This window comes from Chiloscyllium punctatum, chromosome 7 (genome assembly GCF_047496795.1).
Source record: "Chiloscyllium punctatum isolate Juve2018m chromosome 7, sChiPun1.3, whole genome shotgun sequence".
In the NCBI taxonomy this organism is placed as follows: domain Eukaryota; kingdom Metazoa; phylum Chordata; class Chondrichthyes; order Orectolobiformes; family Hemiscylliidae; genus Chiloscyllium; species Chiloscyllium punctatum.
In genome coordinates this window covers 101203239-101220016 of record NC_092745.1, presented here as the reverse complement: position 1 = coordinate 101220016, position 16778 = coordinate 101203239, and the positions used below count along the sequence as shown (strand labels likewise).

General features: G+C 38.6%; 1 protein-coding gene across 1 annotated transcript in view; it reads left to right on the top strand.

The window, feature by feature from the left end:
• Positions 1-16778, top strand: part of LOC140479360 (uncharacterized) — a 108149-nt gene that overhangs the window by 39091 nt on the left and 52280 nt on the right. Inside the window, exons 10-12 of the mRNA XM_072573270.1 lie at positions 204-259; positions 3963-4042; positions 14970-15052. Of these exons, the coding sequence (XP_072429371.1) occupies positions 204-259; positions 3963-4042; positions 14970-15052 (219 nt within the window). The remainder of the gene's footprint in view (positions 1-203; positions 260-3962; positions 4043-14969; positions 15053-16778) is intronic.

Here is a 16778-nt window from a genome sequence, read left to right as displayed (position 1 = left end):
GTCCTTTGTTATCTGAAGCCTTGTAGTTGTTCAGATCCTGCTGTGGGCTTCTTCATATAACTCAATTTTGCTAGAACTCCTTATTGCCATACTTGCTTAAATGTTGGATACAGTTTCTTAGATGTGACGATTGTTTCATGACCATACATTTTATGCATTGAAATTCTGTGTAATAATGACAATAATCATACTTATTAATGCAGATTCACATCATGGGCACCTGGAGAAGAAGGTGTTGACTTGAAATTCACAAATGAAGGTACAACTGATAACAATATAACCTGCAAATGCAACTAGTCAATAATTTAACATAGTCAGCCGTGCAGCAAGTGCTTCACTCGCCAATGATCCCAGCAGCAATACGATGGTCCATTGAAGAGCTGACTGGTAATATTTAAAACCTGGCAATGCAGGTCCTCATTCTCACTGAGAAATATGAATAGTAGCAGGCGCTAGGCTTGAAACCTAGCTAGGAGGAGAAAGTGAGGACTGCAGATGCTGGAGATCAGAGCTGAAAATGTGTTGCTGGAAAAGCGCAGCAGGTCAGGCAGCATCCAAGGAAAGGGAGAATCGACGTTTCGGGCATCAGCCCTTCTTCAGGATGCCCGAAACGTCGATTCTCCTGTTCCTTGGATGCTGCCTGACCTGCTGCGCTTTTCCAGCAACACATTTTCAGCGTTGAAACCTAGCTATAACAGTTACTGAAGATTGAGCGTTAACTGTCAGCCAAAGCCAAGTTTTGTTTAAATTTTAAATGAATATTATGTCTGCTCTGTTTCATCTTTGCCCTGAGAAATAAACTAAAAAATGGCTGCCAACAATTTTGTTCAGTTTTGAAACACGTGCATCATGCATTAAGCAAAATACTGACTGACCCCAATCAGGTTGCACTTGCAAACCTCACAACAATGCCCAACATTCAATATGATTCTGTGATTGGACAGCACTTGTTAAATAATCCTAAGTCTGTGAAGAACTATGCTGACAATAAATTAAAGATTTTCACTTGGGCTCACTTTGTGATGCACTTGTATGTATTACAAGGTACATATACACAGGAACCCATTCTTTGCAGATGGATGGAACATGTGTGCACACTACATCTATTTCAACACAACAAAATAGGTGAGGACTGGATCATTTCTCAGGGCAGTGCTTTGACTAATTACAGTCAACCTGTCTAATATTAAATTTAACCAAAGTTTGGCAGTTAACTGTCATTCACCATTAACTGACAGATTCTTTATGGCCATAGCTTTACTAATCAGAGTCCACTGGTCAACCAATCAGGTCTCATATTTAAATGTGGATTTTTCTTTATTTTGGTATTTCTTGTGAACTGTCCTGAATACAAGAATGCAAATCTTTGACAAACTGTGTCTTTCTTCAGCAGTACTCAGGTTCTGTACTACCAAACCACAATAACTGGTTTTTTGGAGATGGAAATATGCCACCTATATGACCTACATACAACTGCAGACCTCAACAATTAGATTGATTGTGGTCTGCCTTCTCAAGTGTTCTAGCAAGCTGTTCAGTTCAAGGTCGATTAGGAATCAGCAGTATATGCTGGCCTTGCCACACACCATACACATGCCATAAGAAAATAAAGAAAAAAAGGCAAGGGACAAAAAAAAAGAGATTTGACGGGTAATTCCAGTTGAAAGAAACAATGATTTTTACAGGAGTGATGGACTGAATAACTATTTCAGTGCTGTAGTTTCTATTATCACCTTTCACTTACTGTGCAGTATAAGGAATACATTTAGAAATTAGCCACAATTTGCAGTAGTCCTAACACTGCAACAACATATGTGCTTCTAGTGGGATGGACACATATGGATTTGCTTTGCTGTAATTTCTTAAATCCTTAAGGATGTGAATCGACTCAGGCTGACTTGAGTTGTGTTATTTCAACTCAGCCAGTGTTCTAATTCTGTTTTTCAGAGAACTATTTTCCCTCTCAACAGGCTCACATCAGTTTCTGTAAGCAGAACTGCCCCCTGTGATCTGGAAGCTATATTTTTGATGGTAATCTTCCTTTCAGGAGGTTTCATGGCCTGAAGGCTAACCTTAGTTCTAGTAATTAGTTTAGTGAATCAGATCAAGTCCCTTGTGTTTGAATTGTGCCTTTAATTGGTAGATATTACATTGACCATAATAACTAACACATTTATTTGTAAATAAATAAGGATACAAAACATGAAGTACTTCACAAGTGCTGGAGAATGCAATACAAATCATGAAACGAATGAGAAGAGTCTTTATAAATCGAGTAATTAACCACAATAAATTTATTGAGATGAACAGAAAATCTTTTCAGTGCTTACAAAGTTATTGTTATTGTGAAGGTAGTTCAGCTTGCAAGGACTGCTTCATCATAACATCTTCAGATGAGATGTGGTAAGAGCCATTAACCTTCACTACAGTTGCTCTACTGTTTGTATCCTTCATTACAGAGATTGTTAGCACTGTCTCAGCCACATTAGGGAGATGTAAACAATCCTTAGATAAGTACATGGGAGATTTTGGGATAGTGTAGGGGGAACGAGCTGAGAGTAGTTCACAGGTCGGCGCAACATCGAGGGCCGAAGGGCCTGTTCTGCGCTGTATCGTTCTTTGTTGTGGCGGCACGGTGGCACAGTGGTTAGCACTGCTGCCTCACAGCGCCAGAGACCCGGGTTCAATTCCCGCTTCAGGTGACTGTCTATGTGGAGTTTGCACATTCTCCCTGTGTCTGTGTGGGTTTGCTCCGGTTTCCTCCCACAGTCCAAAAATGTGCAGGTTAGGTGAATTGGCTATGCTAAATTGCCCGTAGTGTTAGGTGTAGGGGAATGGGTCGGTGTGGACTTGTTGGGCCGAAGGGCCTATTTCTATACTGTAAGTAATCTAAAAATGTTCTATGTCTTCAAAGCAATCCCAAATTTTGTGGGATTTTTCTACAATTTTTCATTCTGGAAAGATACGTGAACTCCATTAATGTATTAGAATTTGCAACAGTAAATGTATACTGTTGTAGTTTCTTCTAAACCCGATTGTGTCCCAGAGCCCTGTTTTTCACCAGGCTGGTTGAAACATGTTCTATATATTGGCATCACAAAGAATTATGCTAATGTTATTATTTTTAAGTTTTGCTGTTTTAATATTCTGTTGTCTTACTGCTTCAGCATATTATTCAACCTGTAAATAAATCTGGACATTGATTTGCCTGTATACATTGGTTTGATGTTTCTTATGTTCTACCTGGCAGAGAATGGGACTTGCTTAATTAATAGAATTAACATAATCAGATTATCACTATTACAAGTGAATTATTATGCCAACATAGTATGAATAGTGGTGCAGAATTTTGATTGACAGGAGAGTTGGTGTGTTATGAAACTTAACCTTTCAATAATAAACACAAAACAAGAACCTTTGCTCTATAGGATTTTGCGAAACATTCCCCTTTCAGCTTCCACTGGAAGTTTCTCAATGTTTTCATTCTTTCCAATTATCATCAAGAGACGTCCTAAGTAAGGGATTCATGAAGAATTGAATGTTCTCAGATTAAAAACAAAGAGAGGAGGAGATGTGAACAATTTAGTTTAGCAGAACAGTCAAGATCAGTTTTTTTTAGAAATTTCAGTGTTGAGCAGAGCATGTAGCCTCTGCCAAAATAAGCATTCATACTTGGTGAACATGATCCCCACTTAAAAGTTTTGTCGTAATATCTTTAGGGAAGTTGTTTCTCACTACAAACAGGTGTATTGGTTCTCCTCAGCATTATGAATATAGGAAATTCAGCCAGGTTGGAGCATCCACCTGTAAGGGACCCTGCTCACTTTTCTAGTGAATTTGCCTCCATTTCACTATTTTTTGCCTCATGTGTTACTCTTGGTACTCTACCCCATCTTAATATGTGGCATCGCTGCTGCCAAATAAATACGTGCCGGTTAACTTTAAGATATTTATTTTTTCAGATACACAAGAAGCATGTGAAAAGTTCAAGGTTAAAAAGAAGCTCAAAAAGTATTCAGCAGCTGTTAACTCTGGGACAAAGGTTGGTAAAAATAGGAACATAAACCAAACCATTGAGCGGTGTTGAGGTGGTGGAATGAGAAATGGAATTAAACTACTTCACTTCCATTATCTAATTCAGTTCATCCACTGTGCCGTTCAACCTGATCTACTTGAAGTCATATTGACTTAAAAAAATACTTTCCACAGTATAAAAGCTGACAAGTTCCTCAATTGTTCAAAATTGAACTACGTAACCCTTCATTTTTGATTACTTAATAGCACAAATATTTGTCATGCAGAATAAGATGCGTAATACTATCAGTGACTCTGTTTATTAATCAGTCTCAGGTGTATGCACTCTAGATCAATGACATTGCTGAGGGGACAGAGAGAATTGTTTCCAACTTTGTTCATCATGCAAACTTTGATTGGAAAGTTAGTTTTGATGACAATGCAAAGAGACAAGTAAGGGATTTAGACAAGTTAAATAAATCAACAAGAACATGGCCAAAGGAATATAATGTGAAGAAACATGAAGCTATCCATTTTGCTAGAAAGAATAGAAAGGTAGAATATTTTAAATGCTGAGTGACTGAGAAATACAGGTGAGCGGAATCAGGTAGATCTTGTACTCAGTTCGCAAAAAATGTGCTGATGCTGAATACTATTAGGAAAGCAAATTCTATGTTAGCCTCCATGACAAAAGAATTTGTGTACAAAAGTAAAGAATGTTAAACTTCTGACAGCTGGTTGGTGAATGATATCACCAGAAGTCAAAAGAGGAAGTTTATGGTGGATATCAAGGGCTTGAAACAATAGAAATCCTACAGGAGTGTCAGATGTGTACAGGGTTACTTAAAAATGCAATTACGAGCATGAAAAGGGGCATGGCAAAAACACTAGTGGGTAAAATAAATGAAAATCTAAAGTCATTTTTAAGTATATTAAAGGAAAGAGTATAACCAGGGAAAGAATGGGGCTCCATTAGGGATAAAGAGGCAATGTATCTGTGGAGTCCAAAGATATCGATGAGGTTTTAAATGATTACTTTGTATCTGTCTTCATCGTTGAGAAGAACGAAGTAGATTTAGTAATCCTGGAGGGCGATTGTGATAAACTTAAACAAATTAGCATTGAGAAGAGGGAGGTATTAGTCATTTTAGCAGGTTGGTTGCATCCAAGGCCCAGATGCTATGCATCCTATAGGTTACTGTAGAAGGCAAGGAAGGAGATTGACATAAATGTTCAAATCCTCTCTGGACTCTAGAAATATGCTAAGTGATTAGAAGACAACTAATGTGGTACCATTGTTCAAGAAGAGTGGTAGTAATAAACCAGGCAACTACAGGCCTGTGAGTCTAACATCAGAAATAGGAAGCTTATGGAAAAAAATTCTGAGGAACGGAATTTATTCCACTTGGAGAGACAACATTACTTGAGAATAATCAGTATGGCTTCTTCAGAGGAAGATCATGTCTGTCAAATTTGATTGAGTTTTCTTGAGGGGTGACTAGGTGTGTGGATGAAGGTAGCACAGCTGATGTGGTCCACATGGACTTTGATAAGTGTTTTACAAAGTGTTGCATGAGAGACTAGTCAAGAGGTAAGATCCAGGACAAATTGGCAAATTGAATCCAAAATTGGCTGAGTGATAGGAGGGTGAGGGTGCTGGATGAAAGTTCTTTTTATCTGTGCTGAGTGACAGATTACAGGGTTCAAGGCTGTCCTTGGTGTTTGTTTTGTTAAGGGACGAGTTAGCTCAGTTAACTGGATGGTCAGTTTGTGATGTAGAATAATACCAAAAGCATGAGTTCAATTCCCACTCTGGCTGATGTTACCAATGAAGGATTCCTCTTTCTCAACCTCTCCCCTCACGTGAGGTATGGTGACTGTCAGCTTAAACCACCACCAGTCATCTCTCTGATGAGAGAAGAGCACTATGATGCATTTACCTTTACCTTGCATTAATGATTTAGACACAAAAATAGGAGGTTTTATCAGTAAGTTGGCAGATGATACAAAAATTGGCCGTGTGGTAAATAGTGAGGAGGAAAGCTTTAGACAGCAGGAAGATATAGACAGGCTGGTCAGATGGCAGAACAATGGCAGGTGGATTTTAATCCTGAAAAGTGAGAGGAGATGCATTTAGGAATGCTAACAAAGCAAGAGAGTGTGCAATGAATGGTAGGACCCTAGATAGTACTGAAGATCAACTTGACCTTGGTAAGTATATACATAGATCCTTGAAGGCAACAGGACAGATGGATAGGGTGGTTAACAGGGCAAATGGGATACTTGTCTTTATTAGGCACAGTATAGAATACATGAGTTAGGAAGTTATTATGGAGCTGCATAAGACATTGATTTGACCACAGCTGCAGTAATGTGTGCCGTTTTGGCCACTTCATTTTCGGTAGGACATGATTGCTGTCAAGCAGGTGCAGAGGAGATTCACCAGGATGCTACCTGAGATGGAGCATTTCAGCTATGAAGAAAGACTACATAAGTTAGTGTTGTTCTCTTTGGATCAGAGGTGTTGAGGGGGAGCCTAACTGACGTGTACAAAATTATGGGTGACATAGGTAGGAATAATAAAAAACAGAAAAAACTGTGAATGTGGAAATCTGAAACAAAACCAGAAATAGGTGGAGGTCTGGCAGCATCTGTGAAGAGTAAGCAGAGTTAACTTTTTGTGACCAGAGGCACGTCATCAGAATCCAAGTTCTTCAGTTGTGAAGAAGAGTCACTGGACCAAAAATGTAAACTCTGCTCTCTCTCTCTCTCTCTCCACAGATGCTGCCAGACCTACTGAGTTTCTCCAGAAATTTCTGTATTTGTTGAAAAGAATAAATCTCTCCTCTTAGTGGAGGGGTCAGTTACTAGGAAGCATAGATTTAAGATAAGAGGGAGGAGGTTTATAGGAGGTTTAAGAAGAACTTCTTTCACCTTGAGGGTGGTGGGTATCTGGAACTCACTGCCTGAAATGTTGTTAGAGGTGAGAACCATTGCAATATTTAAGAATTACTGAGATGAATACTTGAAATATAATAGCACACAAGGCTGTGGACCAAGTAGTGAATATGGGACTTGTGACGATGCTGTCACTTTAAAAGGTTATTTTGTCCTGTTTTTATTTGAAGAGAAGTTGTAAGGCAGAAGTGTTACACTGGCTACTGAGACAATTTGTGTGAGCAACCTAGACCTTTTTTTTAAACAGCCTGAATGGGCATCAACACCTCTCACAGATCCAGATTTCTGGGTTTTGTTTTTCCCAGTAGCATCAGAGGTTATTGGGATCTCAAAAGACTTGGAAGCTTCAGTAATGTCTCCTGCTGCTACACTCTCTGCGTTTTCTCTTGATCCTTTTCCACCTGGATTAGTTTGGAAAGATGTTGTGAAACTTGAAAGGGTTCAGAAAAGATTTACAAGGATGTTGCCAGGATTGGAGGATTTGAGCTACAGGGAGAGGCTGAACAGGCTGGGGCTGTTTTCCCTGGAGTGTCGGAGGCTGAGGGGTGACCTTATAGATGTTTACAAAATTATGAGAGGTATGGATAGGATAAATAGACAAGTCTTTTCCCTGGGGTGGGGGAGTCCAGAACTAGAGAGCATAGATTTGGGGTGAGAGGGGAAAGATATACAAGGGGCAACTTTTTCACGCAGAGGGTGGTACGTGTATGGAATGAGCTGCCAGAGGAAGTGGTGGAGGCTGGTACAAATGCAACATTTGAAAGGCACGTGGATAGGTATATGAATAAGAAGGGTTTGGAGGGATATGGGCCAGTGCTGGCAGATGGGACTAGATTGGGTTGGGATATCTGGTCGACATGGACAAGTTGGACCGAAGGGTTTGTTTCCGCGTTGTACATCTCTATGACTCTAAGACTCTATGAGAATCTGTGGGAATCTGTGTCTGAATTTTCCTTTTCGCCAAGGGGTTTGTTTGTGGTCTGTCATTATATTGGAACAGTTAATTAGTAATAGGTCCAGTATGTATTATTTGGCTATGTTTTCCAATAGTAAAGTTATTCTACATTCCTCTTTCTTTTCTTTGTATTTTAACTGTAGTGTTTAAATAATTTGTGCTTTGCTTAACATCGAGTAGTTTGACCAGTCACATCACATCTGGAATAGGGCACTTTATGTCTGCCTTTAAAAATTAGGTCTAGGCTACCTTCCTAAAATATTTTGAAGGGATCTGGTCTGGTCCACAACAGACTGGAGCAGATGTCCAGTCTTGTCAATTATTGTGTTAGGGAGAAATTGAGGACTGCAACTGCTGGAGATCAGAGTTGAGAGTGGGCTGCTGGAAAAGCACAGCAGGTCATGCAGCATCTGAGGAGCAGGATAATCGATGTTTTGGGCAAGACCCCTTCATCGGGAAGGGTCCATTGCATCCATGGTAAGTTCCACACTAATGCACACTTCACTATACTATATAAACTAGAGCAACACTCACAATCCATTCATGGTGAATAGGCTCTGGGATGTCATCACATATGATTAAATGGGAGAGTGGACTCGATGGGCCAAGTGGCCTTACTTCCACTCCTATGTCTTATGGTATTTAATCTATTAGTATCTGTATGTAGGTAAGTATGATTTATGGCAATCTTTACTAGAAATGAACTTATTAAAGGTTAAATGTGTAATTGCTACATCTTTCATTATCTGTACGTTTTCTGTTTTTCACCATCTTCTCAGTCACACCTACAACCATTCACAACAACTTATAGGAAAACTTTATTGAAAGAATGGGTTTCTATGGCAAAAGGAAGGAAAAAGTTAGAGATGGAACCATGAACCTCTATAGTAACAAATGATTTTACAGAACCAAAAATGGTGAGGTTTATTGTCTGGTTGTTTCATGACCTGTGTGCTTCTAAAGTTTAACTTATTCATTTTGAATTGGGAGGCCCGAGTGGAACATGGAGCAACTACTGAATTGATCTGAAAGTTCTTCAACTTGGAGCTCAAATGCAATATCTTTATTCCTTCTTGAAGAGAATCAATTGTCCTGTAAAATTAGCGACATCTCCAATCACATCTATTCCTGGTACTGCTGAAATTTACAAGTGTCTTCAATAATTATTTCTGTGCATGTCACATATGCTCCAAAACAACGTTCAAAGTTGCCAACATAGCAAATTTGAAACTCGCTGAGCTACATCAGAAACTGCTCTAAAATGAAAACATTGAATCTAAGGAAATTTACTTATGTAGCATCCACACTTCTATTATTCTACTCTTAAGTCTTTCTACTTGTACCAATGAAAATTAAGTGTTCCATTTTCACTATTAATGTTTACCAGGGAAAGCACATGTTACATATTTCTATTTGTATTTCATATTCATTCTCACACTTCATTATTCCCTTCTTTGTGTCAATTATTTGGCCTAATAAATGACATCTTCCAATAGCCTAGCTTAATGCCTTGTCTGGAATCAAAACACAGTAGAGACCTGCATCACACTGTGTGGTAGAATTACATTTAACATATTTTATAGGAATTTGTAATAACTGGACTTTAATGCTGTCAGATATTTCTATTCAGAAATAGTAATATTTCCAACAAGAATGGAAGCTATGTAGAGCACTTAACTGGAACATTTTAATCCATAAGACGAGATCAGTTGGGAATAGATGGGTGAGGAAGATTTTTCAATTTTCAGTCAGGATCACAATGTGGTTCCAACAACTTACTTTCAGTTTTAGTAGAAGCGTATTTAAATATTAATAAGGAACCTATGTGATGTAGTAAGGGATTTAATTGCTACAGGCAGGCAGGTAGTTATAAATGCAATTACTATCCTTAAAATCATCAATGGGGTCTTTTCAAATTGCATTTAACTCCATTCAAAATGTAACATGTGCAGTACAGGTTTACTGGACTTTGAGAAATTGACAGGAAAACAAAGGCAAGTTTGAGCAGCAGTTTAAGTGGCATTTAAACTTTTCATTGTGCTAATTGAATAAAGCCTTATTTATTGCAGCTGCTGCCTCAGTATGCACTGATGAAGGTTTTGCAGATTTTTTTCAACAATAAGGGCTTTGAAACTGACAAGATCAGGATGGGTGGCACATTAGACGTGTTCAACCAAATGTCAGTGGAGGAAGACCAGCACCATTCATGGCAAGTCTTTGAAGCAAACAGAACAGAGGAACATTTAGATTTTGCAACATTTAAAACAGCTTTAAGTTAATAAGAATAGTCACTTGAAGAAGTAATAGCAGGAGAAATAATATTGTCAGCAAGATTGAATGTTAGAGACTGGTCAAATAACACACAGGATTAGAAATCTTTGAGGAAAAATGTTCCCAGATACAGAATTGCTTTAGCTTAAATGCTAAATACCAAACTGATTAAGTAAATATACTTTTGTATTCAGTAGGTCCAACAGCTGATGACATCAGCAGTTGGTAAATACAAACGAAGGCATAGCTACTTTTCAAGAAATGAAAACAGTGTTTGATAATTAATTTCAATCTGAGATCAAATAAATCATTGAAAGAGCAAGATTTACCAAAAGAGGTTAGCATCTATATAATTTCATTGATGACTCTTTAACTCTTTAACAAACTTTAACTGTGGAGCTTTGAAAGCAGAATTCAGAAGAAACAGTGTTGGTATTGTTGATGAGTCAGTGTCAGAATTTTTACAGTCCAAAAAGAATTTGATTTTAAAGAAAGCTGTTCAAATTGTGCTGGATGGAGAAACCAGGAAGAATCACAGACAAATCCTGAGAGGAGCAGAAAACAGAGACCAACAGAATCTGTCCACTTTATCAGATGCAAACACTCTTCAGAAACAAATTACAAGCCAACACAAGCAATGGACCCAATAGCAAATACTAAGAGTCAGCACTGTGCGACAAAAAAGTCTCATTGCCACAAACAGTGCTTCAGCTAAATAATGCAACATCAGTGAAACTGTTAGTCACTTTCAAAAGATGGGCAGACATAAAAGATGGTTTCAGAGCAGCAAAAACCTAATACTTAACCATTTAAAGAGATTAATGTTGTAGAACTCTCTCCTATAGAAAATATGCCAATCGGCCAATATAAAAACACCAAAATTAGCCAATATACCTACGTTAGAAAAAGTAGCCATGGCATTCCTTGGGTACATCCGTGCTCTAACTGATTTAAATTTGACAGAACTGCTGTAGATTAATGTAAATTTTATTAACTTTAAGCTTGGTACAGATATGAATGTCACTATCCTATCCGACAAACACTATGGCTTGAAGAAACAGCAATTAGAGCTTACATACATGAAACAAGCTGGCACAGGTGGAATATCTCTCGAGAAAAAGGTCTGCTCCAGATACAACAGCAATACAATGAGCAAAGGGGAGTAGAAAATGTTAATTCACAATCAATACTTCTCATTTTCGAGTCCAATTCATCGTTTGACCTCAACATCCTAAAGATAGCAAAAGAAACATTCAATACATATGTCTATTAGATAAGTTATTGATTCATCTCTATCATTCTCCTTATTAATGATAGTCCCCTAGGTTCAGTATCAATATCCAGCTGGGAAGCATTTTGAAAGAAAAACAGAAATTGCTGGAAAAGCAGGTCTAGCACCATCTGTGTGGGGAAATCAGATTTAACGTTTTGGGTCGAGTGACCCTTCCTCAGAAAAGCTTGCCACTCCCCCTTTCTCCCATCCTAGAGTCTCCACGGCTGCCTCCATAAGTGAAAAACCAATTAACTTTGCAGTTGGACCCATCAAAATATGATTGTTTGCATTGGTGTGTTGCTGTAGGTGCTTTGGCAGTGAGTCATCAGAATGAATGAGCAATTGTCCTTATGAAATTCCTGAGACATTTGTTGTATGTGTGAAAAACCTGGGGGACAAAGGAAAGAGATATGATTTCGTCATGGGAAAAATCACAATCTTGGCATCATACTACTCAATTCTCTCATTGGCTATGTATTGATGTAGTGAAGTCAGCATTTGTAATTTATGAAAAACATGGAAGTGCAGAAAATGTATTTTGTAATTCTATCAACAGCTAACTGGTAGCTCCTAATCTCTCCATCTCTGGCTGAAAGAGGAGCAGATGTTTTACTTTCTCCAAGGTCTCCTCTTCCCCACCAGTAATCATACGTGGTGGTTCACATCAAGTCCTCTCTTTCTCTCTCTTCCCTTTTATGCTTTATCTCCAACAGGAGGTAACAGAACAGATCAGTAAATGATTGAAGGTCAGGTATGCACTGAATGAATGCAGTGCATTATGTGATCATGACTCAGAGGCAGCAGCATCAAATTTCCTCAGGGTTATGGGTGAGTCACAATGGTAAGTGGGTACATGCGGTGATATTGAAGTATATAAATATTCACAAAGTAACTGATCATTTTTCCTGGAACCTCGCCACTTCATCACAAATGTTGTTCCCCACATGTTCACCAACTGATGAAGACACACAAGCCAGTTGAAACTACTTGTGCTGCACCTCATTCACAAAGCTGACCTGTTCCAGCCACCTACTACTCACCTTCTATCTTTGCGCTCCATATGGAGTAACCTTCGTGAGTGGGATTTACCAGAAGACACTCTTTGGATCGATGGAATGGAAACACAGGAAGTCACTAAAAAGTATTCTGTGACAAAGCCCATATGTTAAATGACAGGTGTTGAATTAACATACTGAGGACCTGGTAAAATCTGTTACAGTTTTGGCTCTGCTATCATCTCTTTGTAAAAATCCAGTTGTTAGCATGTAGCCGATCATGACTTGACAGAATCATACATAAACAAAAATGTGTTTTTCAGTTTGCTGATTGCATAAACAAAGGCTGAGTTTAGGAATGCTCCCGGGGGAGTCTGAAAGTTGTAAATGATGCATAGCAATGCAAGCATGAGAGCAAGTGACTATGATTGTAATACACGTTTAATATTTTTTATTCATTCATGGGATGTAAGTGTTGTTGTCTAGGCCAGTAATTATTACCCAATTCTAATTGCCCAGAGAGCAGTGGAGCATCAACCACATGTGTGGTTCTGGAGGCCAGACCAGGTAAGGACACCAGAATCCCTTCCCTAAAAAACATCAGTAAACCAGATGGCTTTTTAAAACAATTGATAGCTGTTCCATATTGGCCTTTAGATTGGCATTTTATTTCAGATTTTCATTATTCATTATCCCACCACAACCCCATTGATATGCATTAATGAGATATGTCGTTATACCTTGACAAGTCTAATAAGGTTATTAAGCTTTTTCAGATATTGAGTTGTTATGCACAGAGCATTTGCATTGGTTAATGCACTGGATTCTTCCTTTGACAACTGCTAAGCAAGACTCCTTGGGATGCTGCAACACTCTGTACCAAAATGATCTTCTGTAGTAACCCATCCAGCATCAATTGAATAGGCACTTCACTAACTTGTAACTAACTTCACTAATATGTAACTCGCAACCGAATGCAAATTTTGGTATAACAAACCTTCCCATTCTATTCCCAATAAATAAGTTTCTATTCACTGACAGTCCAGTTGGGTGGAGTTCATCTTGACTTATTCAAGTAAATTAGCTACAGCAGGAATTCACACTTTACCTTAGATAGTGATCAATTACAGACCACTTCTGTTACTATCTTCGAGGAGAAAGTGAGGACTGCAGATGCTGGAGATCAGAGCTGAAAATGTGTTGCTGGAAAAGCGCAGCAGGTCAGGCAGCATCCAAGGAACAGGAGAATCGACGTTTCGTCCTGAAGAAGGGCTTATGCCCGAAATGTCGATTCTCCTGTTCCTTGGATGCTGCCTGACCTGCTGCACTTTTCCAGCAACACATTTTCAGCACTTCTGTTACTACTCAGGATTCTTCATGAACAGGTATTATGTGAATCAGATCTATTTTCTGACATTCCTGATGAAAGGCTTATGCCTGAAACATTGATTCTCCCGCTCCTCGGATGCTGCCTAACCTGCTGTGCGTTTCCAGCACTTTGCTCTTTGACTATTTTCTGCATGGGTACCATTGATGTTTGACGAATATTGATGAAGAATTTTACTTCTGGAGATTCAACAGACAAAATCCACCATAATTAGATTATATATGGTTTGTAGAAGAGAAGGACTGATTAACTTATTTTATTCCTTGTTTCCATACAGTCTAATATAAACATAAAAACCAAAAGAACTACAGATGCTGTAAATCAGAAATAAAATAGAAATTGCTGGAAAAGCTCAGCAGATCTCCAGCATCTATAAAAATAAATCAGAGTTAACGTTTTGGGTCCAGTGACACAGCTGGGTGGCAGGGTGCTCAGTGGTTAGCACTGCTGCCTCACAGCGGCAGGGATCTGGGTTCTATTCCCACATTGGATGATTGTCTGTGTGGAGTTTGCACATTCTCCTTGTGTCTGCATGTGTTTCCTCCCACAATCCAAAGATGTGCAGGTCAGGTAACTTGGCCATGCTAAATTGCCCATTGTGTTAGGTGCATTAATCAGGGATAAATATAGGGTAGGGGGGTGGGTCGATGTGGACTTGCTGGGCCAAGGGCCTGTTTCCATACTGTAGGGAATCTAATCCTTGTTTTTGTTAATACAAACATAGCTCATTTTGAAAGAACTATTTTTGTTGAAATGTGATAATATGTGTAAAATCCTGAACTGGTTGAACATTTCTGCATTTTGCATGAGCAGAGGACAAACCAAAGTTATATTTTCTGATCAGTTTGTTCAGAGATGTCATCTGGAGCAGTTGGGACTTGAACCTAAACCTCCAGGCTCAGAGGTAGAGACACTATGACTTCACAGCAAAAGCCATAAAATCAAAATTGTATCATATTCTTTTTGCATTTCTAAAAAGTGTATCAATTCAATAACGTACTGTTTTCCCTGTGTGTAAACCATATGTAGAATCAATTCTCAGACTGAGAGAAGACAGACAGGAATATTTGTATGTGTGAGAATGTGTGCATTTAATCAGCTTAATTTTATTTTTAGATTGTGCCGACTGCAACTTCGAATTTAACAGAAATTTCTGGGACATCTAAAGAACAAAAAGAACAGGCTAAAAATAAAGAAAGGTACAGTGATGGTGTTTTCTTATAAAAACCAAAAAAACTGCAGATGCTGTAAATCAGAAACAAAAGTAGGGATTGCTGGAAAAGCTCAGCAGGTCAGGGTTCTGAGGAAAGGTCCCTGAACCTGAAACGTTAACTCTGATTTTTCTCCTCAGATGCAGCCAGAACTGCTGAGTTTTTCCAGCAATCTGTATTTTAGTTGTGGAATTCTTCTGGTAAGCTTGACTATGTGAATGAAAACTGTCCTCAGCTCAAAACAGAATTATTTTCTAAGATTTGAATCAACTAGAATAGAGAATTTTGAGACTAATTTGCTAATACAGCAGGGTTATAATTTTTTATTTAACCTATTTTCTTTATCAACTTGTTCAGCGATGTTATTATACACCTTTGGAACAGGTGGTGCATGAACCCAGGACTCCCAGGCCAGGAGGGTCCTCACAGCAGGATTATAATATTCTCATAAATAATAAATTGCAAAATTTATTTTCTGTTTCCTTAGTTGCCAATTTTCTCCCCGTTATTGCCCTGTCCTCCCTCCTGTCCTTGGCTCTGGCTGCACAATGAGCAACATTTTACCAAATTGATGACTGTACACATGTGGGTCTTATTAATGTAATGTGACGTTTTGCTTTTAACCCTTATTTAGAACTAATTTAGAGCAGAAATATTTCCCTGATAACTTCTGTCCATTGGGTTCAAGCTAATCAGTCAAGTGCTGAGTCTTGAGGCTACACAATTCACATCACCATTCCAACGGGGAAGAAGCTGCCTGAGAATGTTACCTTTCTCCGAATAGCCTGCTTAAGTTTAATAAGCTTTAGCTACATTATAGAGATTGCAGATATTTCAAGGGTCTGGGATTTCTTTCTCCAGGATATACGGCCCACTCAAGAAGTATATGAAAGTAGGGGTTCAATTGTTATAGAAAAAAAATGTAATTCGACAACTTACTGTTACAATTTTAGATTAGATCATCTACAGTGAGGAAACAGGCCATTTGGCCCAACAAGTCTACACTGAGCCTCCGAAGTGTAACTCACCCAGACCCATTCCCTCTGACTAATGCAATTAACACTATAGGCAATTTAGCATGGTCAGTTCACCTAACCTGCACATCTTTGGATTGTGGGAGGAAAGCCATGCAGACACAGGGAGAATATGCAAATTCCACCCAGACAGTCACCTGAAGCAAGACTCAAATCCAGGTCCCTGGCACCGTGAGGCAACAGTGCTAACCACTGAGCCAGCATGCTAACCCAACAGCCTGAAGTCACGGGTGGGACCTAAATCCACAATCCCTAGCTCTGGAAGGCAAAGTCTCATGCATTCGGCCACTGGAGCTGCCCAGTGAAATTATCAGACAATAAACTTTAAAAGAATAAGTAAATTGCTATGACAAAATCTATCAAAAAATGTCATACAAAATGTAATAGAATTCAGTTTGATCTTATGTATGACTATTCAAGAATATCTAAAATTAAAATATCCAATAACATTCAATATAAACTTATATCTTAAAGCTTCAAGTGAGTAAGATATTTTCTCTTAATGGGAGAAAATGTCTTTTCAGAAGGATTGTCCAATGGATCATAATATTTCTGAAATTTCAGTGAAAGGATTTGTTTTCTATGTTGTTTAGATGCTTCCTGCTTCTCACAAATTAGTGTTAATCCTCTATGTATAGTCCTCTTATTTTCATGCGCGACCGTATCAATTAATATTATTT